Source organism: Embiotoca jacksoni, unplaced genomic scaffold, assembly GCF_022577435.1.
Source record: "Embiotoca jacksoni isolate LCO1_2020_lvr unplaced genomic scaffold, fEmbJac1.0.p SCAF_127, whole genome shotgun sequence".
Lineage (NCBI taxonomy): Eukaryota > Metazoa > Chordata > Actinopteri > Embiotocidae > Embiotoca > Embiotoca jacksoni.
Genome location: NW_027185260.1, coordinates 180,001 through 206,530, shown reverse-complemented (window position 1 = coordinate 206,530; position 26,530 = coordinate 180,001). Strand labels below are relative to the sequence as shown.

Sequence of the window (26,530 nt, the reverse complement as noted above, 5' to 3'; positions counted from 1 at the left end):
TGGGTCTGTCTGGACAAGATGTTTTATGCAATGTGTACTGGAAGTATAATGTGCATGTACCTCTTGAAACATGAGTCATGGTGAGTCATTAATTTATTGTAGAAACTATGAATGTAGATTTTGAGTTATAATGGGATTGAATATAACATTTTTGTATCTGCATTAAGTGTTTAATATGACTTTTTCTAATTATAGGTGATGACAGAACTGTCAAATAAGAATCATTCATCGGGTGAAAATAACCAAAAGTTGAAAGGAAAGGCGGGAAACTCACAAGTAGCAAATCTGAACCACCCGCTGGGAATTACAAATGGCTGCCACGTTAAACTTATAGCTGGACCCGAAGAACATACTGAATGTGGGAAAAACAGTCGTAATAACAAGAAAGAAGTGGAGGAGAAGGTGGTTAACCGAGTGCCTTCTGTAAACGGTGCAACAGCAGAGAAGGTGGAGGTTCTCCCACTGGTAGCTTTACTAGACGCTCAAATTGCGCGGCGGAACGAGGAGGTGCCAAAACCAACGCACAACACAGCAAAGGAAACGGAGGCACTCACAGCTCCAGCTTCCCAGAAAGATGACGATCTCAGCGTGAAAACTTCCAATCAGACTAACGAGAAGGTTGTTGGTCAGCTGATCTCCCCGACTGCAGACAAGAAGGTCAAGTTGACATCAATCGTTACCCTACAAAAAGAAAACATTCAAGGAACTGTGACAACAAATGAAAAGGGAGTCCAAGAAGGACCAGCTGAGAAATCTAATCTGATGATAGTTGTAACTTTACAGACAGAAAACCCCCCAGAGGATTGTATCGTAGATCCTTCACCAGCTATCCAGCAGAGTAAGTCCCTGAGCTCGAGCCGGGAGTGGAGAACATCGACTCCGGTCCTACAACCGTTGACTCACAACCACAGTAGCAAGCAGCTGAACCAGGATGCAGCCGTGCAGGTATCCAGCAACGACTCACCGTTCTCAGAGGAAAGAGGGAGTCTGAGTCCCATCATCTCAGACGACGAGGGACCGCCTCCTCCTCCGCCTTCCATTGGCAAATTCAGACTCTCCCAGACCAGAATCAGGACCCAATCCAAAGAGGACGACCCGGCCAAGATGGGGGGCTCCAACGTACAGACTATAGCTGGGAACTGTGGACTCTTTTATGTGGGACATGAGAACCATGGCTTCGAGGACAGCCATGAGTCCAGCATTAAACCTATCATCGTTATTTTGAATGAGCCCATGGACATTCAGTCAGCCTTCAAGCGTCTGTCCACCATCTTCGAATATGAGGAAGATCTCGACGCTCTTCTGACCTCAGAAAGTATCGTGGATAAAGAGGAGATGAAGCAGGAAATAGGGGAACACGCCGTGGGCGTAGACCTGAACAGTCAACAACTGCAGCATGAAAGTACTTCAGCAAATATTGTCTGGGTCCCTGAAAACCAGGACCAGGGTAAACCAGAGTCTCTGAGAAAGACGGAGACCAAACGGAAGTTCAAATTCAAGTTACCCAAAAACAAACTGGCTGCAATTAGCCAGGCGATTCGGACAGGGACCAACAAGATGGGGAAGAAGACTCTTGAAGTTGTTATGTATGAGGATGAGGAGGAAATATCGCTGGAGTCCAAGAAGCACACCAAGGAATTCACCAAGTTTCACAGCAACACTTCCAAACAAGCTAAGCTAGGTAAAGAAAGTAACACCAAGGTGTCCCCTCCCACTGATGCCAGACATTCGAAGTCCCGTGTTGGGGAGCTCTGCAGGAACACGTACGATTCCATCAACAGTCTGGAAGAGTCGATTAAACAGTTGGAAATCAGTGTGGACAGTATCAGCGCCCCCTCGTCCCCCTCGTCCCCTCCTTTGAGCCCCGATTCTTCCCGCCACTCCACTGACAGAGCTCCGCTTAAAGGCAAAGTCAAACAAGAAAGGGAGAGGAGCCCGTCTAAGAGACCAGCCTCTCAGATCCTTAAAGGCCCAAACCCACCACAGAGTAAAAAATCCAAATCTCAGCCTCCATGTGATGCTGGAAGAACCTCCAAGAAACAGGTCTGATGTTCCTCTGCCCACGCGGCCCGCTTGCTTCGCTGGTGCTGGACTCTCCACTCTGACTCTACACATGCTCTACTTTCTATGAATCCTTCTCCTCTTTTTAAGCAGAAAATGTGCTCAGATCTTCTGTCTTGCCTGTTTGAATGGCGGCTCAGACTCTCTTCTCAAACCTGTCCAGGAACGTCAGGTCTTGCTCTTTTTTTTTTTCCTTTCTTCTGGTCTCTGTAGGTTTCTGAGTTTCCCGGGATGAAGGGGGATATTTTAGTCATGCTGACGATGCTTCACGCTACCCAGAATAACGGCTGTTTACATCCAATCACATCTCTGATAATGTTGTTTAATATCATCTGATTTAGTTTACCATTGTTTCTGATATCTTCTGAAGATCCCATACTGTTTGCCCAGGATGACTCTTATACCCCACTTCTCATGGACTATTTTTCCCTCCATGTGCTGTGGTGGTTAAATAACTTGGAACGTCTGATGTCATCTTCAAAGTTAATTTTCTGCTTGAATCTGAAGCTCTGGCTGCATATTAATGTTGGAGCTGCTGACGCACAAATCCTGTATGTCCTGCTTGTACTCTGTACGAACTGAACTTTGGTTTGTGCATTTCCAGACCTCCAGCAGCAGCTCCAACTCCTTTTCTCAGCGATCTCACACCAAGTCTCGCCACTCATCTTCATCACCAGAGAAGACAGCGAAGAGTCAGCAGCAGGCAAACCAGAAGCAGCCCAGCCAGGTAAATAAGTTCTGAGCAGACCTGAGGATTACCGCTTACCATGGAATTATACACAAGTTAAAATCTGAGTAAGTTCTTGTGGTAGATTAAAAGATATTCCACTGTGGGGGCCATGGTGGAGATAAGACAACATATCAAATGTTGAAACTGAGAAATACCTGCTCATTTCAAATTTGATGTCAGCAACACATCTCATAAAAGTTGTGACAGCATCATGTTCACCACTGAGCTGCATCTCTTCTTTTAACAACACTTTCACACATTTGAGAACTGCGGAGACCAGTTTCTGGAGTTTTAAAGGTGAAATGTGGTCCCATTCAGCATCCGTCTTATTGGCCAAGGACCTCACGTTCCCCATTAAAATCGCCGGTACCGATGGTTTATATCTCCTCCTCTTCACCTTCATTTTAGCACCAGCTCTGCAACCCCGACATCTTCTCCGAAGTTCCTCTGGGATTTCAGGCCTCGCTCCGGGCAGCAGTAGAGGTTTACTCAGCGCGATCAGCTGATCACGAGAGTAAATGTGAAAGAAAACAACTTAGAAGAGAGAAAAAAGTGAAAAAGTCTTAAAACTAAAATGCACAGCAGGAGCTGCTGCAACAGGCTGCCACTAGCACAGCGCCATCTTATAATCAATTGTTGGAATACGTGCAGAATGTGGTTGGACGTTGTTCTGCTGAAATAAACAAGACCTTCCCTGAAAGAGACGTTGTCTGGATGGCAGCATATGTTGCTCCAAAACCTGAATATATCATTCAGCATTAATGCTTCCTTCCAGATGTTCAAGCTGCCCATGCCATGTGCACTAATGCATCCTGTACCATCACAGATGCTGGCTTTAGAACTGAGCTGATAACAAGCTGGATGGTCCCTCTCCTCTTTAACCTGGAGGATGCAGCGTCCATGATTTCCAAACAGAATCTCAGATTGTGATCCATCAGACCTCAGGACAGTTGTCCACTTCACCTCAGTCCATCTTCAATGATCTCGGTCCAGAGAAGGCGGCAGTGTTTCTGGGTCATGTTTCTATCTGGTTTCTTCTTTGGAGAGTTTTAACATCATTTGTGGACGCAGCGATGAACTGTGTTCACAGACGATGGTTTTCACAAGTGTTCCTGAGCCCATGCAGTGATTTCCACTCCAGAATAGTGTGTTTTTAATGCAGTGCTGCCTGAGGGCCCGAAGATCACCACCATCCAATATTGGTTTCCAGCCTTGTCCCTTGTGTTCAGAGATTTCTCCAGATTCTCTGAATCTTTTAATGATATTATGAACCGTAGACGATGAAATCCACTAATTCTTTGTAGTTTTACGTTGAGGAACATTATTCTTAGATTGTTGAACTATTTTCCAACACAGTCTTTCAGAAAGGTGAACCTCTCCCCATCTTCACTGCTGAGAGACTCTGCCTCTCTGAAATCATCTTTTTATACCCAATCATGTTACTGATCTGTTGTCATGGTAACCTAATTACTTGTCAGATGTTCCACCAGGTATTTTTTTGTTACACAACTTTTCCGTCTTTTGTTGACCCTGTCCCAACTTTTTTGAGACATGTTGCTGCTATAAAACTTTCATATTTTTAATAAATCAATAAGATTTCTCAGTTTCAACATTTGATACGTTGTTTTTGGTGTATCGTCAATTGAATATGGGTTTATGTGATTTGCGAATCATCACATTCTGTTTTTATTTACATTTTATACATCGTCCAAACCTTTTTGGAAACAGAGTTGTGTTAGCAACAGTAGAGCAAAATTACTAGCTTTTTAAAAAAGGATGAATAATAACGTTTAAATAATTTTACTGTGTGTTTTGTGAGTTTTAAATGTGTTTAAATGTGTGAATATTTGTCATTTATTGTTGAGATGTGGGTCTTCCCCAAGTTCTGTGTGTTTCTAGCTGACCTATCTTCTGTCAAGATACACTCTCTGCATCCAGAACAGCTTTTGTTAAAGCGCCACATCCCACATGAGCTGTTGATGTTTTAAAACTCGGTCCAAACAGGTTTCTGATCAGTGAGTGGATCTTGACCTGCATGTCGCCTGCATGCTCTCTGTGTTCAACTGTCCTTCATCTGGCAGTGAGTTGTGGATTCATTATTTGCATCAACGCTCCAAAAATCTTGTTCGTCAAACATGAATATAAAGAAGCCATCGTCTCCAAATAGTTGTGTTGAAACATCTGTTGTTGATCACGTTTATGCCGTTCTGTAAACATTGCATGTATGTTGTTGTTGGTGGTTTCACAGAAATTGTTTTTTTAATCATACGAACTGAATATAGAACAAACTTACTCTGAAGAAATAAGTCTTTAATGTATTTCATGTACTTTTTAAAACTTACAGTCATGAACTATTTCTGAACTGATTAATTTAAGAGAAATAGCACTGAATTTTGTCAGTCATACGTGTTATTACTATGTCCTTGGCCAGTTTAAAATTCATTCAGAATAACATTTAGCCAGGAAAAGGAAGGAGCGTCAGTTTTACATGTGATGGAAAACAAACGTATGAATCAGAAAACAGACAACCTCATCACCCAATGAAAAGCAGGCTGTTTATCAGTATGATCAACGACCTTCTGAATGTCCTCATGTTGTTTTAGCATCACAGAGTGGAAGCTTCGTTCCTCTGATCAATAACTTTAGTTCCACTGATCCACTTTATTCCAGCGTCGGAGCCTTAAGAGCTTGTTTCCTGGTTCTTGATGTAAGTAGAGACTTTTCATATCATCACTGAAGCTCAGAGCTTATCAGCATACAGTCAGTATGAAGAAATAACTGAGCTCCAGTCAGAAGTTTGGAACTGTGAAGAAGCATATTTGGATTTTTTTTTTTTAGGAAAACTAAAACATGTCCTGCGTTCTGAATCGCATAGTATTTCCTTACTTTCAGTAAAACTGCAGCTGCCCTTAAAAAGTATGTACCGTTGCATGTAGTATGTGTACAACTGGGACAAACTACTGCATCATAAAATGTACCTTGAACTTTGACCCTCTTGTTCATACCTGTCACAATCCGTAGTGCGACGTTTGAAGTATAAAAATGAACAAGTACGCTTTTTGTGGGCGGAGCTTCAGCGCCACCAACTGTCTCTGCGGTTCAGTCGATGTGACGTATCTTCTGCTGCAAAGGATTGTTGGTCAGAACATCCAGAGTTTCATGCTGACCTGCAGACTGCAGATGTAGTAGAACATCCTGGTACTGTTGGTACACTCTATTTAACATACTGAGTACTGGGACGTACTAGATCTGTTTCTGGTGTACTAAACAGTGTGTTAGTGTGGATATAACGCAGGGATGGTTGCAGACTCTTCTTCAGTTCTTCACCTTTCCTCAACCAGCTTCATGATTCAATTACCCAGCAGCATGCAAAATAAATTAGCTCCAACTCAATCAACACATGCACAAATGCACCACTCATTATACAGTAGATCACAAATCAGAATTCAGTAACATCATACATAACTGGGCATAACAAATTTGTGTATTTTATGACTAATTTTCGAACTAACACAGAACCAGCTATCAGGTCCCGTCCTTATAGTGACACATCATATGAAGTAATCGTAATAATAAACTTTATTTAGCACTTTTCCTGCAAGAAATGCAGCTTAAAGTGCTTTACAGCAGGAAAATGACATGCAGTGCTTCACACAAAAAAAACAGATATAAATGGACATAAATAAAATGCATGAAATGAAACACAAGACAAAACATAAATAAAATAAAATAGAGTTAAAAATATAGAATAAAGTAATATGCATTTTAAAGGCCCAGGAGGTCAAAGTGCAGACAAAGTAGTTTGAGGTTAGTTTTACTGTCAGGTGAGCGTCAGAGAGGTCAGAAGGTCACCGAGCATCCAGCCGCTATGTGGAGGGAAGCAGAGTGAAAGCGACGGCCTGGCCGAAGGCGTAGAGCTGACAGTGTGAGTGCTGAGGTTCAGTGCTGTTCTCCTCCGCCGTGCCGTGCCGTGCCGTGCCGTGCCGTGCCGTGCCGTGCCGTGCCGTGCCGTGCCGTGCCGTGCCGTGCCGTGCCGTGCCGTGCCGTGCCGCCTCTGACTTGCCGTGTCGTGGTGTGTGTTTGCAGGCCGACAGCAGCGGCGGTAGAGCAGCCGGGGAGAGTAGCCGTTGTGTCGTAGCGTTGCGTGCCTCTAAGATCCCAGCCTCGTGCCGTAGCTCCGGGAAACACCCGTCCGCCTCCGTGTCCACTCCTCACTGCTCAGACGCCACCGATAGCCTCCAGAACCTCTCCTCCTCCTCCTCCTCCGCCTCCTCCCCCTCCGTCTCCTTCACCCCCTCCTGTGGGAAACACTTCCTTCTGTCTCCTCCTCCGAGTGTCTCTAAGTGTCCTTCTCGCTTCTTTTCTCCGTCCCCCCCCCGCTCCCGCTCTCTGTCCTCCTCCCCCCGTTCTAAGAAGTCTTGTATCCCGTCTCTGAATCTGAGTCGTCTCCTCCCCTCATCCAGCCACGTCTTGTCGCCATCCCACGCTAACATCAGCCCCGCCCACCACGGGCCTCGCAGCAGCAGCAAGCAGCAGCACCGCCTTGTCCTCGCCTCCACCTCCAGCACCCCCCCCCAACACAGCTACTACTCATCATCCTCCTACTCTTCATCCTCACCCTCCTCCTCCTCCACCTCGTCCTCCCTGTCCCCCACCTCCTCCTCCTCCTCCCCTCCCTCCCCGTCCTCCTCCCTCCTCCCCACCACGGTGAGTCACGGAGTGAGCAGTGTCCGAGCGGCGGCGTCCAACCCCAGCTCTCCGTCCCGCGGGAGGAAGCGCGGCGGGAGCCGGGCCGCCTGGGAGCTGCACACGCGGGCAGCGGCCTCCAAGGACGCCGGGTGACGCTCTGATGTTTCATCGGCTGCAGTTTGGGCTTTAAAATCATGTAAGTGGAGAGAGAGGTGGGCGTGGCTTATCCAGCTGAGAGCTGCTCGAGAGAAAAATAAGCAAAATTGCACTGTGTTCCTCCAGCAATACTGTGTGTTGTTTACCTTTTGACCTGTTTGGAAGCCTTGTAAAACCTTCAAAATAAAGTTCAGCCCGGTTTCCTCCTGATGCACATCAACAGAGACTGTTAGACCCTGACCAATACGACTACATGGTCCATGTTACTTCCTGACAGTTTCCTCCACAGACTTCATCAAATCTCCCACTCAGAGCATCTGTTGTGACAGATATTACTGTCCATGTCGTTTCTCTTTGGACCTCCGCTCAGGTTAAAGACGGCTGGAGCTTTCAGGGTGTAACGACGCGAAGCCTTTAATATCGCACAGTTCACTCTCAGGATGCGATGGATGCAAATTGCGTCCACACTCCCAACCCTTCTGAGATATCGTATGAAACTGCACGGTTCGAGCTTTCCAAAAATGTCAGCCCCTCATCTGTGTGACAAAGCGTGGCAGAAATAATCAGCACAAGATCTGGATAGCCTAGACTGTCCTGATAAAAACGAGATGTTTCACGAATGGTTCGCCCTGACAATGACCGAGATATGAGCTTAAAAGTGAAGGCAATGGAATTACCCTGATAATCGTCCAGGGTTCAAACCGTTAACTCTGAAGTATTTCAGCTAGAACCTTCAGAAGGATGTTGAAATAAAAAAATTAAAAGATGCTGAAGTCGCACTCGACTTGACACAAATAAATCTCAGGTGTGTAGACAGCAGAGGGCGGAGCTACAGACATCAAACACTCTGAACATCTACATAATGATGTCTGTGTTTAATGTATACAAAGAATTACGTCTGCAAAAGTGGATTAAAATCAATGTACTGAAATCAAAAGTTTCCCTCTGCATAACTATTTTAATCAGTTCTCCCATCAGCAGACTTTACAGGATTGTCAGTTAGGTTTGGTTTTTCTTTCCATCCAATGTTCATCATGACCAACTCTTAGTGTTCAGCAGTTCTCTCCTTAAATTCCAGTTGATTCCTGCTGGTTATAAACAGGAGTTGTTTGCAGGTATGAGGCTGACTTAAAAGAAGTGAAATTAGCCTTTACTTTATTTCAACACCCTGATGGTAAATGGTCTGTACTTGTATAGTTTTATCACCTTTTGGTCTCAAAGCGCTTTAACATGTTTTTCCATTCATCCATTCACACACTAATGAGACAGATCACCATGCAAGGTGCTGCCATCAGGAGAACATTCACACACCCATGGTACACCATCAGGAGAACATTCACACACCGATGGTACAACATCAGGAGAACATTCACACACCGATGGTTCACCATCAGGAGAACATTCACACACCCATGGTACACCATCAGGAGAACATTCACACACCGATGGTACACCATCAGGAGAACATTCACACACCGATGGTACACCATCAGGAGCAACTCAGGGTTCAGTGTCTTGCTCAAGGACGCTTAGGCATGTGGACAGGAGGAGCTGGGGATCGAACCACCAACCTTCTGATTAGTGTTCAACCCACTCTACTGTCTGAGCCACAGCCTCCCTGATGAAGACTTGCAGCCACAGAGCTGTACAGTAATATAATATACAGTCATATTAAAGGCTTTTTATCATGTTAACTGAAGACCAGAGCACCTTGGAGTTTTTCCTCATTTGAAATCATTGCGGCCTCCAAAGAGCCTCTTTGTCCACCGACTGATTTATTTATTTTTAAACTGGGATTTATGTGAAGTCATTAAGTGGCATCTACCAATATGAATAAACAGTAACAAGAGAGTGAGGCAGAGGTCATTTCCAAAACAATATGTTGTCAAGTCATAATCACATCAAAGCGTCAAATAGACACGCTGTTTCACAACAGAAAAACGTGAAATAGCCACGCTTTGGTCTGTTTAGATGTAGAAGTTAAATTTTTTGACAGTGTGAAACTTACACGCACATGAATGTCATGTGAAGCGAGATCATGTGACCAAGGTGCCGCAGCAAATGCAACAAAGGACATTTTTCATCAGTATTAGAAGGCAGTACGGGCGGCTTGGTTTCATTGGTCACAGACTGCCATGCAGGACGATGTGGTTCGTGACAACGTATTTGGTGACTTGTTTTTTCTCCTAGCCCCAACCATGTTCTTATTTAGTGACCCCAACCACATGTTTTAGCAATAAGTTCCACTTTCCTGTAAATCACATGCAGTAGGTTTAATTTTCATCCACTGCAGGAAAACGTGTCACTTTCACGCCTGGACGGGCCAAAGCGTGTCTATTTCACATTTTGCTGTCGTGGACCGCCGTGTCTATTTCATGTTTAGCCGTGATACCGGGTTGCACATTATATGCAAGCTAAAACATTCAGTATTGGTTGGGCTCTACTCACACCAGCAGTAGATATCCTTCACCGCCAGTGTAGCTGTCAAAATAGACATAGAAAAAAAAAAAGCCTATTATTATTATTATTATTATTATTATTATTATTATTATTATTATTATTATTATTATTATTATTATTATTATTGTGTAATGAGAATGTGTGTTTAGTATTTTTTTACACAGCACTTTCCCAGCAGGCCTTCCCTCCTCCCTCCCAACGTGTTTTTTCAGGGTGAACCTCTCAGAGTATCTCAGTTTGCAGACAATCAGACACTTTTTTCACTATGATGTCCCAGGTTTATGATAGAGAACAATATCAATAAGAATATATTGAGAAGATTGAATAAACGGCGACAGAGTTTTCAGCTTTCAGTCCTGTAAGATGCAGTTTTAAAGCTGGTTTTGGATTCTTGGTGTTTCAGGTCCAGTTTGTGTGCTTTTATTTATCAAATATATTTCTATAAACAAACAAGGTTTCTACAGGAGGTGGTGATGATCAGTATGAAGCGTTTACCCAAAGACAATCCAGAGACTGTAAACTGTCTAAAGAACCCACTGTGTAAATCTGTCATAGAGTTTTTATGTAGATGAATATAGAAATGATATCTTAGACATGTAGCTTCTTTTAATATGCAGTATTGTGTGAAGGTTTTAGGCACTGAAAGTAAAAAGAGGATGTTTTCAGAAATACAGTGAACGCTTATTATTTATCAAAGTGCAGTAAACAGGATGGAAGCGTGTGAAGAGCCTAATATGTTTGCACACACTGCAGCTGTTGGTTATTGTGCTTCTTCCACCTGTAGTGACTTGTTTGAAGTGACTCTTGCCAAAGCGAAAGAACTTGGTGTTTTTATGTTGTGTTTCTATTCACTGCCGAGTCGGTTCATCGTCACGGACACCACGTGGTCGTCTATGAAGCCAAATCCATCAAGAAGGAAGGAGGTTGTAGGAAATCAAGAGTCAGATGTGAGGATGAATATGAATCCAATTATCCCTCATATTACCATCCCAACACCTATTTTGCTTCCATAACACATCGTCTGGAAAACTGGAAAACAACCAGTCGTGTCAGTAGACTCTTATGTAACGTGTGCAATGTTTCCTACTCCAGGAAGTAGTGCGACCCTTAGCAACCACCTAGCAACAGAGAGGATTTCTAGTCTCCAACTGAATAAATACAGAACATAGAAACACTAAACTGATCAGCTAGTTCAGTCTGGTTGGAACAAAGATATCTGATGAACAAAGATATCTGATGGACAAAGATATCTGGTGAACAAAGATATCTGATGAAGAGATATCTGATGAACAGAGATATCTGATGAACAAAGATATCTGATGAACAAAAGATTTCGGAAGGTTTTTATAGATGGGTTTGTAAATTATTCAAAACGTAATTTATAAATGAAAACACTGTCAACATGATTGTTGACAGTATTTTATAATTTATGCAGTCATAAAAGCAGCTGTCCAAAATCTCCTCTTTAAAATAATTTAATTCTGTTATGTCATAAAAATCAAACAAGAATTTTGATACTGACTATATTTATTTTTATGCAAATTAGGAAATATTTTTCTTTGCTAGCATCTCATTAGCGTATTTGAACATACCATTTCAAAAAAACTTGGCTCACGAAACAAATGTCTCACGTTTAGGAATCAACTGAAGACGCTTCCCCGTCCAATCAAGTAGTTGTAATGTCCCGCTTCAACAAAGTGAATGTATGTTCACAGTTTAACAACAAAGTCTATTTGAGTGCTAATAACTGACCCAACTGCACTGTCTGCTTGTAGCAGCAGTTATTAAACCGCAGCCGGTTCAATGGAGAAAACATTCTCAAGCAGAAATTAAATTCAACATTTTCTCTTCAAAGGTTTGTCTCCAGTTTTCACCAGATTTACCACCAGTTCCCGGTTCTGTAACTAGAACGTGAACCTGAAACAGAGTGAAACTCCTCTGGAGACTCGAGACTCGTTGAACTGAAAGTAATAAATATTTCTGAAAGGAAAAAAGCCCCTTTTCTAGTTTTTAATCACGTACACAAGATTAAATGTGGAAATAAGACTGTAAGGAGAGCTGGAAGTTCGGCTGAACTGATTTATCCTTTCATCTGACTCTGAATATGAACATATGATATTACATTTCCTAAACTGTTCTTTTTCTTTCTGTAAGGCAGCAATATGAGTTTCAAAACACCAAAATGTTTGCTTTGATTTAACGCACACTGTGGGGACCTTTTCCTGTGTTCTGTGTATAAAAAAAACCCTGTTTGAATGTTCATGATTCAAACCTGAAGGCCCAGTTTGATCCAAGCCTTCACTTGGATGCAAACACTTTATTTGTGTTGTTTGATGAAATCAGAGCCCGTGCATGCCTCCAGCAGTTTCTCTGTCAGTCTGAAACTCTCCTGTAAATAAGTGTGTTTTCTGATTTTGTAAGCTGTTTGGTTCTCGGAGACTTCAGCTTCCTGTGAGGTTGGAAAACTATTAAAGGGCTTCCACAGTGTTGAAACATCAGCCGCTCCTCCAGTCCTCTTTATTTTACAGTTGCAGTGCTGCGAGGTGCCTCTAGAGGGCAGCAGAGACATATAACCTCACCTCATATGTAGACTCTTTGTGAGGGCAAATTATATTTATCAAAATATAAAGTAATATAAGAAAATAATAATACTGATAAATTGACAAAAATATAACTGTATAGCATGTTTTGACAAAACAGTACAAAGTATGTGAGTCTGTCACCAATAAAACAAGGTAATAAAATAGAACAGATTGACTGTTGACTTTAACACATTTTAGCAATAAGCTTAGATTACATTGATGCTTTTTATCCCAAGCGACTTACAACACACCAATGGTTCATCATCAGGAGCAATTTAGGGTTCAGTGTCTTGCTCAAGGACACCTAGACATGTGGACAGGAGGAGCTGGGGATTGAACCACCAACCTTCTGATTAGTGTGCAACCCACTCTACCATCTGAGCCACAGCCTATGCTTAAATACATTATGTCTCATAAACTGAATCTGTCTGTAATTAACACATGTTTGATGATCGGTATGAATCAAGTGAGATATAAATGCAGTTTCGATGATAAACAGAAAATAGTTCTTGTGTTTGTGGGAACTAAATTCACCTCTAAAAGTTTAGAACAAGAGTTTTTCTAGCACGAAGATGTGACAGAATCTTTATCTGATACAAAGCCTGAATATACTGAGTCTTTTTCACCATGCTGAAAAACTCATCATCCTCCCTTGTAAAAAATCAGAGATGATATCAAAAAGCATTTGGCTAAAGAGCTGCAGAACAGAGCGTCAGTTTTTGATATTTTTTCATATTGTGCACAAAGTTTAATGTAATTTCTGTGAGTAAAAGATCCACTCTGCATTTTCTTTGGTTTGTGACCACCAAACAATCTGAGCTTCATGTCCTCCTCCTCCTCCACAAGTACCTCCATTTCACACGATGAATCAAAGAAAAAAATGGCTACATGAATAGATTTGTATGCATCAAACTTCATAATATGCGCGGATCTTCGTACACATGGTTTGTACATTATAAAGGGAACGTTGCATGCAAGTGTGTGTGCACACAATTTAAAAAATCTGAATATTTACTTTGCGTACAACATTTTCTGATTCAGTGCACACGTAGACACTTTTAGTGTGGAACTGAAAAGAATGAAAAGTGGAAAGGGGTACCGTACCTTACGTCCGAAAAGGATGAAAGAAATACTATAACATGTCGTCCAAAGAAGCATAAAAAACATAAAGGGCTACTCTTGCGTCGGAAAAGCATAAAAAAACGTAAGGGGGTACCTTTACGTTCGAAAATGATGAAAGACGTCCTACCGCCTGTTGTCCTGAATATGACAAAATAAGTAATGCTATAGCATGTCGTCCAAAATATTCAAAAACACTCATATTATTGTACGTCGTCCAAGGAGGCATGAAAAGCGTAAGGGGGACCCTTATGTCTGAAAAGCATAAAAGTCATACTATAGCACGTCGTCCAAAATATCATAAAAATGTCATACTATAATATTTGGTCAAAAATGCATTGAAACAACAGGAAGTGACGGGTTTGTGGGAAATGTGGTCTTATGATGGTATGAGGAACACGTTAAATGAGTTTTCTCCACTTCCAGCTGTAAGACACTGAACTTTGTTTTAGTGTTGAATGAATGTGATTTAAAAAGCATGTAAAGCTCTTATTCTGACAGATGTGTTCTTTGTTTCTATATTCCAGTCACAGACGGTCTGTTCTGGAAAGATACGTCACTTTTACACACTTCTAATCACTTTGAGCCCCGTGATGGTTCTGTAAATTCAACACAAATTAAAACAGATTACAAGTCAAATATGTCTGCAATGGGCATCAGGATTATTATCACAGGAAATCAGCACATATTACTCTTTATCAGGCAGTTCTTTAAAATAGAATGAATTTCCTTGACTAACAATTTTTACAATTTCCTTTACTTTTACTGCAAAAAATAAAATCTGTTTTTAATGCAACAATCACAAAAGAAATCACAATTATTGATGCAGAAATACAAAACAATCTGAAGTCACGTGACCCTGTTTCTGATCAGGTAAATTGACTCTATCAACGTGAGTGGACGATCTCCCCTCCTCCCTCCACCTGTGTCTGCTCCGCACCTGTCTGCAGCACAGGTGAAGCTCCACCCACAGTGAGACACAGAGATCAGAGGACAGGAAACCAGCAGAGGTGAAGCTCCGCCCACAGTGAGACACAGAGATCAGAGGACAGGAAACCAGCAGAGGTGAAGCTCCGCCCACAGTGAGACACAGAGATCAGAGGACAGGAAACCAGCAGAGGTGAAGCTCCGCCCACAGTGAGACACAGAGATCAGAGGACAGGAAACCAGCAGAGGTGAAGCTCCGCCCACAGTGAGACACAGAGATCAGAGGACAGGAAACCAGCAGAGACTCTCACACTGAGCTGAAAACAAACAGCTGCTCACAAATTAGATCAAACACTTGCTATAAACAAATTTGCTATGAAACAAGTTTGTGTCACGAAGTGATTGACAGATCAAAGTTACACCACAGGTCGGCTGAATGCGCAACTTTTCAAATTAAAAGCATACAGAAAAAAACAAGCACATACTGTTGATTTTAAGCTGTTATGATACAAAATGTTTGTGTTGAGTATCAGTTTGTTATTGTTCACAAGAGAAGCTTATTCAGCTGGTTTGGGTGGAGCTCAGCTTTGTGAATAAATGTCTCGCACACTTTCATTTTGTCAAAGTAGCTCTGAGAGGAAAAAAGGTTCTCCAGGATCACAAACTTTCGGTGGCTTGTTCTTTTCTCTCTTTTTCGGATCATGTGCTCAATTCACCTAAATGTATTTATGCAAATACGCCGACTCACAAAGACAGGCAAAATATTTGCTTCACGTGATGTGTGTATAAACATGTGCAGCAGAAAGACCTTTATCTTGTTTTATGTTATTTTCTAAAGGTAAAGCAGGATGTCTCCTGCTCTCGTCTTTGTCTGTGGCTGAAATATTCCATTCTCCTCCAAGCATCCTTTCCTCCAGAAGAGTAATGAGAACGCCCTGTAATTGGTTAAATTATTAGTCATTAGTTCCATCGTATGCTAATTAGCTCATATGTTAATTTGCCGGCCCAGATGAATCCCAGCGCCCGTCTCTGTGTAATTAGTCTGTAATTCGTCTGCATCCTGTGGAACAGGGGAAGTGTGTGTGATGCAGCAGAGGGAGGACTGGGGACTAATTAGAAATATCTCACGTGAAGCATTTCTACTTTAATTACAACACTTTCTGTGTCCCAATACTTTTGTCCTCCTTCCTTCCGTCTCCCCACAACCGGGCTGCGTCAGAGGAGGACATCACAAACCAACAAGGAGCCCGGCTGCTGCTTAATCAAAGATGTGGCTCATATTTGCATTTCTAATTGGAATTAATTAGGATTACAAATACTGTGTGTGTGTGTGTGTGTGTGTGTGTGTGTGTGTGTGTGTGTGTGTGTGTGTGTGTGTGTGTGTGTGTGTGTGTGTGTGTGTGTGTGTGTGTGTGTGCGTTTGCGGTGCTCAGAGACTTGCTTGCTTATGTGGATTTCTTAATCAATCTCACGATGTCATCATGAAGAGCCAAAGGAAAGCAGGAAGGAGGCAGGACATCAGAGATGTTGGTATGAACAGCCATGTAATAAAGATCTTCAACAGCCTGTCAACGCTTTTGGTTTCTAGAGACTCATTTTCAAGTTCTGCGATATTTTCAGGCATTTGAAGTTTTCTTTGAATCCTGCTGTTCAATTCAACATAATTTCTCTTTCACATTTCACACATTTTAAGTTATGATATTTCTGTGCTTCCTGCATCTCAACCAACCATCAACCATCAGTGATGTCAGATGGACCTCCAGAAAACTAATAAGAAGGAGTGACTTTAGCTAACAACACTGAGATAACTGATGGACACATTTTATTCACTTTGGATTTGATGAGAGAAGTTGAATGGGAGTCTATGGAGCCGGAGGCTTTTTGGAGCCGACCTCTAGTGGCACTCGCTGGTATTGCAGCTGAAGACACTTCTGGATCAGAACCATTTTACAGACCTGAAGCTACGAACTCTTTTATATCCAGTCTGTAGTTTTATATCCAGTCTGTGGTTTTATATCCAGTCTGTAGTTTTATATCCAGTCTGTGGTTTACATCCAGTCTGTGGTTTTATATCCAGTCTGTAGTTTTATATCCAGTCTGTGGTTTATATCCAGTCTGTAGTTTTATATACAGTCTGTAGTTTTATAACCAGTCTGTAGTTTTATAACCATTCTGTAGTTTTATATCCAGTCTGTAGTTTTATATCCAGTCTGTGGTTTTATATCCAGTCTGTAGTTTTATATCTAGTCTGTGTTTTATATCCAGTCTGTGTTTTATATCCAGTCTGTAGTTTTATATAGTCTGTAGTTTTATATCCAGTCTGTAGTTTTATAACCATTCTGTAGTTTTATATCCAGTCTGTAGTTTTATATCCAGTCTGTAGTTTTATATCTAGTCTGTGTTTTATATCCAGTCTGTGTTTTATATCCAGTCTGTAGTTTTATATAGTCTGTAGTTTTATATCCAGTCTGTAGTTTTATATCCAGTCTGTAGTTTCATATCCAGTCTGTAGTTTTATATCCAGTCTGTAGTTTTATATCCAGTCTGTAGTTTCATATCCAGTCTGTAGTTTTATATCCAGTCTGTTTTATATCCAGTCTGTGTTTTATATCCAGTCTGTGGTTTTATATTCAGTCTGTGGTTTATATCCAGTCTGTAGTTTTATATCCAGTCTGTGGTTTATATCCAGTCTGTAGTTTTATATCCAGTCTGTGTTTTATATCCAGTCTGTGGTTTTATATCCAGTCTGTAGTTTATATCCAGTCTGTGGTTTTATATCCAGTCTGTGGTTTTATATCCAGTCTGTGTTTTATATCCAGTCTGTGGTTTATATCCAGTCTGTAGTTTTATATCCAGTCTGTGGTTTTATATCCAGTCTGTGGTTTTATATCCAGTCTGTGTTTTATATCCAGTCTGTGGTTTTATATCCAGTCTGTGTTTTATATCCAGTCTGTGTTTTATATCCAGTCTGTGTTTTATATCCAGTCTGTGGTTTTATATCCAGTCTGTGTTTTATATCCAGTCTGTGGTTTTATATCCAGTCTGTGTTTTATATCCAGTCTGTGTTTTATATCCAGTCTGTGTTTTATATCCAGTCTGTGTTTTATATCCAGTCTGTGTTTTATATCCAGTCTGTGTTTTATATCCAGTCTGTGTTTTATATCCAGTCTGTGTTTTATATCCAGTCTGTGGTTTTATATCCAGTCTGTGTTTTATATCCAGTCTGTGTTTTATATCCAGTCTGTGTTTTATATCCAGTCTGTGTTTTATATCCAGTCTGAGCAGCTGAGGTGGTCGCGGATGCTAAAACTCGGGCATAGGAGGAGTTTGGGGAGGCCATGGAGAAGGACTTTCGGTTGGCCTCAAGGAAGTTCTGGCAAACCATCCGACAACTCAGGAAGGGAAAGCAGGGACTACCCCAAGCTGTTCTCAGAGGGGGGGACACTGCTGACTCGGACGGGGGACATCGTCGGGCGGTGGAAAGAGCACTTTGAGGAACACCTAAACCCAGCCACCATGTCTTCCGGAGAGGAGGCAGCATCTGAAAACATAGGGGGCGGGGGGGGTCACACCCATATCCCTAGCAGAGGCCTCTGAGGTAGTCAGAAAGCTCCTCTGTGACAAGGTACCGGGGGTGGATGAGATCCGCCCTGAGATGCTGAAGGCGCTGGACATTGCTGGGCTGTCTTGGCTAACACGCCTCTTCAATGTCTCATGGGGGTCGGGAACAGTACTATTGGACTGGCAGACCGGGGTGGTGGTTCCCATTTTCCAAAAAGGGGGACCGGAGAGTTGCTCCAACTGTCGGGGTATCACACTACTCAGCCTCCCAGGCAAAGCTTATGCCAGAGTGCTGGAAAGGACTCCGACCGTTTGTTGAACCTCAGATTCAAGAGGAGCAGTGTGGATTCCGTCCTCATCGTGGAACAGTGGACCAGATCTTTACCCTCGCAGGACTACTGGAGGGTCCTGGGAGTTTAACCATCCAGTCTACATGTGTTTTGTGGACTTGGAGAAGGCTTTCGACCGGGTCCCCCGGGGGTTTTTGTGGGAGGTGCTGCGAGAGTACGGGGTGCCGGACCCGTTGCAAAGGGCCATCCGGGCTCTGTACAACCGCAGTAGGAGCTGTGTTCGTATTCTCGGCAATAAGTCAGACTTGTTTCCGGTGGGTGTTGGCCTCTGGTGGGCGTGGCCTCCACCAGGGCTGACCTTTGTCACCGATCCTGTTTGTGACCTCCATGGACAGGATATCAAGGCGCAGCCGGGGGGAGGAGAACGTCGGGTTCAGGGGTCTTCGGATCGCATCTCTGCTGTTTGCAGATGATGTGGTCCTGTTGGCCTCTTCGGACCTCCAGCACTCACTGAGGCGGTTTGTGGCCAAGTGTGAAGCAGCAGGGATGAGGATTAGTACCTCCAAATCTGAGGACATGGTTCTCTGCTGGAAACCGGTGGATTGATCCCTCCAGGTGGGAACGGAGTGACTGCCTCAAGCGAAGGAGTTTAAGTATCTCGGGGTCTTGTTCACGAGTGAGGGGAGGATGGAGGATGGAGGGTGGAGGATGGAGGATGCAGCGGGAGATCGACAGGTGGATCGGTGCCGCTGCAGCAGTACAACAGATGCTGCACCGGACCGTGTTGATGAAGAGGAGCTGAGCCTGAAGGCGAAGCTCTCAGTTTACCGGGCGATCTACGTTCCGATCTTCACCGATGGTCAGCAGCTCTCTGGGTCGTCACCGAAAGAACGAGGTCGCGGCTACAAGCGGCCGAAATGAGTTTCCTCCGTAGGAGGTCGGGCTCAGCTTTAGAGATCGGGGGAGGAGCTGGACATCAGGAGGGAACTTGGAGTTGAGGTGCTACTCCTTCGCATCTAAAGGAGTCAGCTGAGGTGGTTCAGCATCTGATCAGGATCCTCCTGGGCGCCTCCCTCTGGAGGGTTTCTGGACACGCCCAACTGGCAGGAGACCTCGAGGAAGACCTAGAACGTGCTGGAGGGATTATATCTCCCAGCTGGCCTGGGAACACCTCGGGATCCTCAGGAGGAGCTGGAAGATGTTGCAGGAGAGAGAGGGAAGTCTGGGTCAGCTTGCTTGGCCTGCTGCCACCAGGACCCGACCCAGATTAGAGGAATATGATGGATGGATGAAAAATATAATTTCCATAATGTAAATGTCCTCCTTCGGCTGTTTGGTTTTAGCCTGACTTGAAACGGACCAGAGAACTACTGTAGGATCTGTTCTCAGTTTATAGTTGATGAGAACTAGACAATATAGTAAAAAAAAAAGTGTATAATAAACATGGAAATAGTTGATTCATTATCAACATCTGGCAAAATGTCTTCCAATGTTTTGTCACTTTTTTAAGTGAAATAAAAATGAACTAGACATGAAATATGACATGGTATGAATCATTTTGGGGACAGAGACCACATGTTCACAGCATCATGTCCATCTTCAACTAAACATATTCATTGAGTGCGCGATGGAGGATGATGTTTTTTTAATTAAAACCGGTTCTCGGCAATTTACAGCAGCTCAACTTCCTACAAACCAGATCTCACAGACAGATGTTACTTTACCTGACGTGAAGGTCTTCAGTCAGTCTTTGTGTCAACCTCCCTCAACAGTAGTTTTAATGCGTCGACAGCCGGAAACACGTTGGCGTAAATACACGTGGATCCAACACAGTGAATATGTAGCACATGACCTTGGCTCAGGATGCGTCTAATTCAGTCTGCTGCCGTTTTTTGAGGGCAGCACCGCAGGCGACGCTGCACACGGCGCTCCCACCCAGCACCAACCCACACATGACCCGGGGCGATCCGTCTGACAGCCAGCAATTAGAACTTCACCAGTAACTACCCCAAACCCTCATTAACAGTTAATTAAATCAAATCTATCAGGAATTATCAGCTCAAACCTGGGAGGAATACCTTCAGGAAAGATTTCAGACCCTCAAAAGAAGGAGCCGGCGGAGGCTTTTGTTCTGAAGCGTGTCGTCTTGCAGCTCCAGTGAGGTGGTTCATGGTTTGACCTGTGACCAGAGATCACTTATTGATTCTCTGAACTTCTGCTCATGCTCAGTGGAGTTATTCAGTCACCAACTGCGTAATTTTTTTTAATTTTTTTTTATTAAATCCAATATTTCTGAGATGTTGTTTACTTGATTAAAAAGCAGATGAAAGCTGGAGAGTTTTGCACAAACAGTTTTTATTCCAAAAAGCAGCATATACTGAAGCCTTTACACGTTTTATTTCAACAACAGGAAAAAGGTTCGATCCTCCATAATTTAAACAATCATTTCACAAAAATAACATCCATTTATTTCTTCTTCTCAAACAGGTAACAAAAAGCTACAAAATGACTGGAGATCTATGCACAGAAATAAAAACCATAGAAAAGTCAGTGCAGCTGGACTGAAGGCTGGCGGCCTCCTCGTTCGTCGTCACGCCGTCACGCTGCACCATCAAGTGAACTTATACGTGTGACTGTCAAGGAAATCACAACATCAACAAGAAGCTAGACTGGTGACTACAAACTAATGTAGAGCAACACTCACAAGCATCTTTACTCTGAAGCTCACAACCTGCCCGAGGTTTGAAGGCATGTTTTCAATTAGAAAACTATAAAAAAAAAAAAAAAGCCAAAACTTTCATCCTGAATCAGGATGAAAGTATAAAAATATGAATTATCGTTGGATTTATCATATTTCTGACCGTCCCTGAACTCATCACGTGCACCCAAAGTTTCCGTCAGAAAGAACCAAATCTGATATTAAATCCGTCATATTTCATCCAAATCACTTTATTCTATAAACTCAAACCGAAAGTGTTCGATCCAGACTGTAAAAAGCTGTAATCCTCAGTGACACTAAGAAACCGTCAACAACTCAACGACATGTTGTCTTGTACTCCAATCTGCAGCGCTACAAACTCCAGCCTCCAAAATGTTCAACCAACGTCTCTGAAGCAGCTGAACTCCATCATGACAACCATCCTGAGGACGGTGACATCAGACTGTTTCACTTTTAGCCAACCATCAACCATTAGTGATGTCATCATCCATCAGTGATGTCATCAACCATCAGTGATGTCATCAACCATCAGTGATGTCATCGTTGGTTTGTGAACGTTATGAATCCTCCAGTTCAGATTCTGTCCGTCACCATCTTTGCTAGTTCGGAGCGGTTTGGAGCAGGAAGTGACCATATTTGGACGAGCTGGGAGAGGAGCCAGCGGTGGATCTGACCGATCTGATCGGAAACCTGACGATACTAAGTCCCGCCCACCGATAGCTGTAACCTGACTGCACCACAGGCCTGTCAATCAAACAGACACGCCCCCAAAAACAGGTCTTCTTGAATCTTCTTTTCTAATGAATGAGGGATTATTTTCAGATGGACCTCCAGAAAACTAATAAGAAGGAGTGACTTTAGCTAACAACACCGAGATAACTGATGGACACATTTTATTCACTTTGGATTTGATGAGAGAAGTTGAATGGGAGTCTATGGAGCCGGAGGCTTTTTGGAGCCGACCTCTAGTGGCACTCGCTGGTATTGCAGCTGAAGACACTTCTGGATCAGAACCATTTTATATCTAGTCTGTAGTTTTATATCCAGTCTGTAGTTTTATATCCAGTCTGTGTTTTATATCCAGTCTGTAGTTTTATATCCAGTCTGTAGTTCTATATGCAGTCTGTAGTTTTATATCCAATCTGTAGTTGTATATACAGTCTGTAGTTTTATATAGTCTGTGGTTTTATAACCAGTCTGTAGTTTTATAACCAGTCTGTAGTTTTATATCCAGTCAGTGTTTTATATCCAGTTTGTGGTTTATATCCAATCTGTAGTTTTATATCCAGTCTGTAGTTTATACCCAGTCTGTCGTTTATATCCAATCTGTAGTTTATATCCAGTCTGTAGTTTTATATCCAGTCTGTAGTTTTAAATCCAATCTGTGGTTTATATCCAGTCTGTAGTTTTATATCCAGTCTGTGTTTTATATCCAGTCTGTGGTTTTATATCCAGTCTGTGGTTTATATCCAGTCTGTAGTTTTATATCCAGTCTGTGATTTATATCCAGTCTGTAGTTTTATATCCAGTCTGTAGTTTTATATCCAATCTGTTTTATATCCAGTCTGTAGTTTTATATCCAGTCTGTGGTTTATATCCAGTCTGTGGTTTTATATCCAGTCTGTAGTTTTATATCCAGTCTGTTTTATATCCAGTCTGTAGTTTTATATCCAGTCTGTAGTTCTATATCCAGTCTGTAGTTTTATATCCAATCTGTAGTTGTATATCCAGTCTGTAGTTTTATATCCAGTCTGTAGTTTCATATCCAGTCTGTAGTTTTATATCCAGTCTGTAGTTTTATATCCAATCTGTGTTTTTATATCCAGTCTGTGTTTTATATCCAATCTGTGTTTTATATCCAGTCTGTGTTTTATATCCAGTCTGTGGTTTTATATCCAGTCTGTAGTTTTATATCCAGTCTGTAGTTTTATATTCATTGTGTTTTATTTCAGTCTGTGTTTTATATCCAGTCTGTAGTTTTATATCCAATTTGTGTTTTATATCCAGTCTGTAGTTTTATATCCAGTCTGTACTTTTATATCCAGTCTGTTTTATCTCCAGTCTGTACTTTTATATCCAGTCTGTACTTTTATATCCAGTCTGTAGTTTTATATCCAATCTATGGTTTTATATCCAGTCTGTGTTTTATATCCAGTCTGTGTTTTATATCCAGTCTGTGTTTTATATCCAGTCTGTAGTTTTATATCCAGTCTGTAGTTTTATATCCAGTCTGTAGTTTTATATCCAATCTATGGTTTTATATCCAGTCTGTAGTTTTATATCCAGTCTGTAGTTTTATATCCAGTCTGTAGTTTTATATCCAATCTATGGTTTTATATCCAGTCTGTAGTTTTATATCCAGTCTGTAGTTTTATATCCAGTCTGTGTTTTATATCCAGTCTGTAGTTTTATATCCAGTCTGTAGTTTTATATCCAATCTATGGTTTTATATCCAGTCTGTAGTTTTATATCCAGTCTGTAGTTTTATATCCAATCTATGGTTTTATATCCAGTCTGTAGTTTTATATCCAGTCTGTAGTTTTATATCCAGTCTGTAGTTTTATATCCAATCTGTGGTTTATATCCAGTCTGTAGTTTTATATCCAGTCTGTAGTTTTATATCCAATCTATGGTTTTATATCCAGTCTGTAGTTTTATATCCAGTCTGTAGTTTTATATCCAGTCTGTACTTTTATATCCAGTCTGTAGTTTTATATCCAATCTATGGTTTTATATCCAGTCTGTGTTTTATATCCAGTCTGTGTTTTATATCCAGTCTGTGTTTTATATCCAGTCTGTAGTTTTATATCCAGTCTGTAGTTTTATATCCAGTCTGTAGTTTTATATCCAGTCTGTAGTTTTATATCCAATCTATGGTTTTATATCCAGTCTGTAGTTTTATATCCAGTCTGTAGTTTTATATCCAGTCTGTAGTTTTATATCCAATCTATGGTTTTATATCCAGTCTGTAGTTTTATATCCAGTCTGTAGTTTTATATCCAGTCTGTGTTTTATATCCAGTCTGTGTTTTATATCCAGTCTGTAGTTTTATATCCAGTCTGTAGTTTTATATCCAATCTATGGTTTTATATCCAGTCTGTAGTTTTATATCCAGTCTGTAGTTTTATATCCAATCTATGGTTTTATATCCAGTCTGTAGTTTTATATCCAGTCTGTAGTTTTATATCCAGTCTGTAGTTTTATATCCAATCTGTGGTTTATATCCAGTCTGTAGTTTTATATCCAGTCTGTAGTTTTATATCCAATCTATGGTTTTATATCCAGTCTGTAGTTTTATATCCAGTCTGTAGTTTTATATCCAGTCTGTGTTTTATATCCAGTCTGTGTTTTATATCCAGTCTGTAGTTTTATATCCAGTCTGTAGTTTTATATCCAATCTATGGTTTTATATCCAGTCTGTAGTTTTATATCCAGTCTGTAGTTTTATATCCAATCTATGGTTTTATATCCAGTCTGTAGTTTTATATCCAGTCTGTAGTTTTATATCCAGTCTGTAGTTTTATATCCAATCTGTGGTTTATATCCAGTCTGTAGTTTTATATCCAGTCTGTAGTTTTATATCCAGTCTGTAGTTTTATATCCAATCTGTGGTTTATATCCAGTCTGTAGTTTTATATCCAGTCTATGGTTTTATATCCAGTCTGTAGTTTTATATCCAGTCTATGGTTTTATATCCAGTCTGTGGTTTATATCCAGTCTGTAGTTTTATATCCAATCTGTGGTTTATATCCAGTCTGTAGTTTTATATCCAATCTATGGTTTTATATCCAGTCTGTAGTTTTATATCCAGTCTGTAGTTTTATATCCAATCTATGGTTTTATATCCAGTCTGTAGTTTTATATCCAGTCTGTAGTTTTATATCCAGTCTGTAGTTTTATATCCAATCTGTGGTTTATATCCAGTCTGTAGTTTTATATCCAGTCTGTAGTTTTATATCCAGTCTGTAGTTTTATATCCAATCTGTGGTTTATATCCAGTCTGTAGTTTTATATCCAGTCTATGGTTTTATATCCAGTCTGTAGTTTTATATCCAGTCTATGGTTTTATATCCAGTCTGTAGTTTTATATCCAGTCTGTGGTTTATATCCAGTCTGTAGTTTTATATCCAGTCTGTGGTTTATATCCAGTCTGTAATTGTTAGCTAAAGTCACTCCTTCTTATTAGTTTTCTGGAGGTCCATCTGAAAATAATCCCTCATTCATTATGAAATTAACATAAATGTCATCACATCTCATCATCTGTCACTAACACTTCTTCTGTTTAGCCTGATATTAAAATAAATTGACTACACGTCTAAATACTGGCTGCAGAGGTTAAATAATTCATCCAATAATAATATTATTAGCTCGCAATGTAATAAACTGCATTTTCATTTCTGTCAGTGAGCACTAATGCTACCAAAGACACACACTGATGATATCCAGCTAAATAACGTTACAGCTACAGACATGGAAAAGATTACATTTTGATAAATGGAAACAAAAATTTTAATATGCAAACAAAATCCACTGATATTTCATCACTTGGCCCAAAAAAACGATTCTATTCCCTGATCGTCTTGTCTAGAAAAGAGTTTTTAAAATCCCCTGACGTTCTTGTAGGAAACCTGTCGAGAGCATCAGAGACCTCCGTGGATGTCTATATTTATATTATGTGTTAATAACAGCTCAATGCAGCCTCTCCATCCCTCCTCACACAGTGGCGGTGGTGCTAACATGCTAACAGGAAGTAGCAGCACTCACTGAGGGACACCAGCTCTGATTGGCTGTAAAGGATATGAGTCATAGTCGAGTTTCTGGGTGAGGACTCCGGTCAGGATGAACTCGGCGTTGTGGACATCTGGAGACACATGAAAACATGAGGAGACGTCCTGAAGGTTCAAATGTTCTGTTCATTTTATTAAAGACGTTCAGTCCCTCCAGGATTTTATTTGGGAATGTTGAGATCAAAAATATTTGAGATTGCGGCAGATTTTCACAAAAATATCGATATAATTTGTTGTGTTTTAAGTTATTTACATAACAATGGAAAAAATTTGAACAAATGTGTAATCTGTTGATAATAATCCTGCTGCACATCAGAAAAACATTTAAATTCTAATCTTGTTGTATTTATTGAACTTGGAGATAAAAGGTCCTAGAAGCTCCTAAAAGGTCCTAAAAGCTGCGTATGTCTCCAGAACAGACCGTCTGTGACTGGAATATAGAAACTAGG

General features: G+C 41.3%; 2 protein-coding genes across 5 annotated transcripts in view; one reads left to right on the top strand and one right to left on the bottom strand.

Moving 5' to 3' along the window:
- LOC138195831 (sickle tail protein homolog) overlaps positions 1-12,594 on the top strand; it is a 37,210-nt gene extending 24,616 nt beyond the window's left edge. For 3 of the 4 annotated variants that reach the window (XM_069145518.1, XM_069145517.1, XM_069145516.1), the window contains 3 exons: positions 196-2,043; positions 2,666-2,788; positions 7,255-12,594. In XM_069145518.1, coding sequence (XP_069001619.1) covers positions 196-2,043; positions 2,666-2,788; positions 7,255-7,281 — 1,998 coding nt within the window. In that variant the 3' untranslated portion in view covers positions 7,282-12,594. The remainder of the gene's footprint in view (positions 1-195; positions 2,044-2,665; positions 2,789-7,254) is intronic. The other variant, XM_069145519.1, reaches the window with a different exon arrangement.
- Positions 12,595-20,918: 8,324 nt separating this feature from the next.
- Positions 20,919-26,530, bottom strand: part of paxip1 (PAX interacting (with transcription-activation domain) protein 1) — a 26,421-nt gene continuing 20,809 nt past the window's right edge. The window contains exons 22-23 of the mRNA XM_069145515.1: positions 26,096-26,155; positions 20,919-21,203 (exon numbers count right to left, since the gene is read on the bottom strand). Of these exons, the coding sequence (XP_069001616.1) occupies positions 21,187-21,203; positions 26,096-26,155 (77 nt within the window). The 3' untranslated portion in view covers positions 20,919-21,186. The remainder of the gene's footprint in view (positions 21,204-26,095; positions 26,156-26,530) is intronic.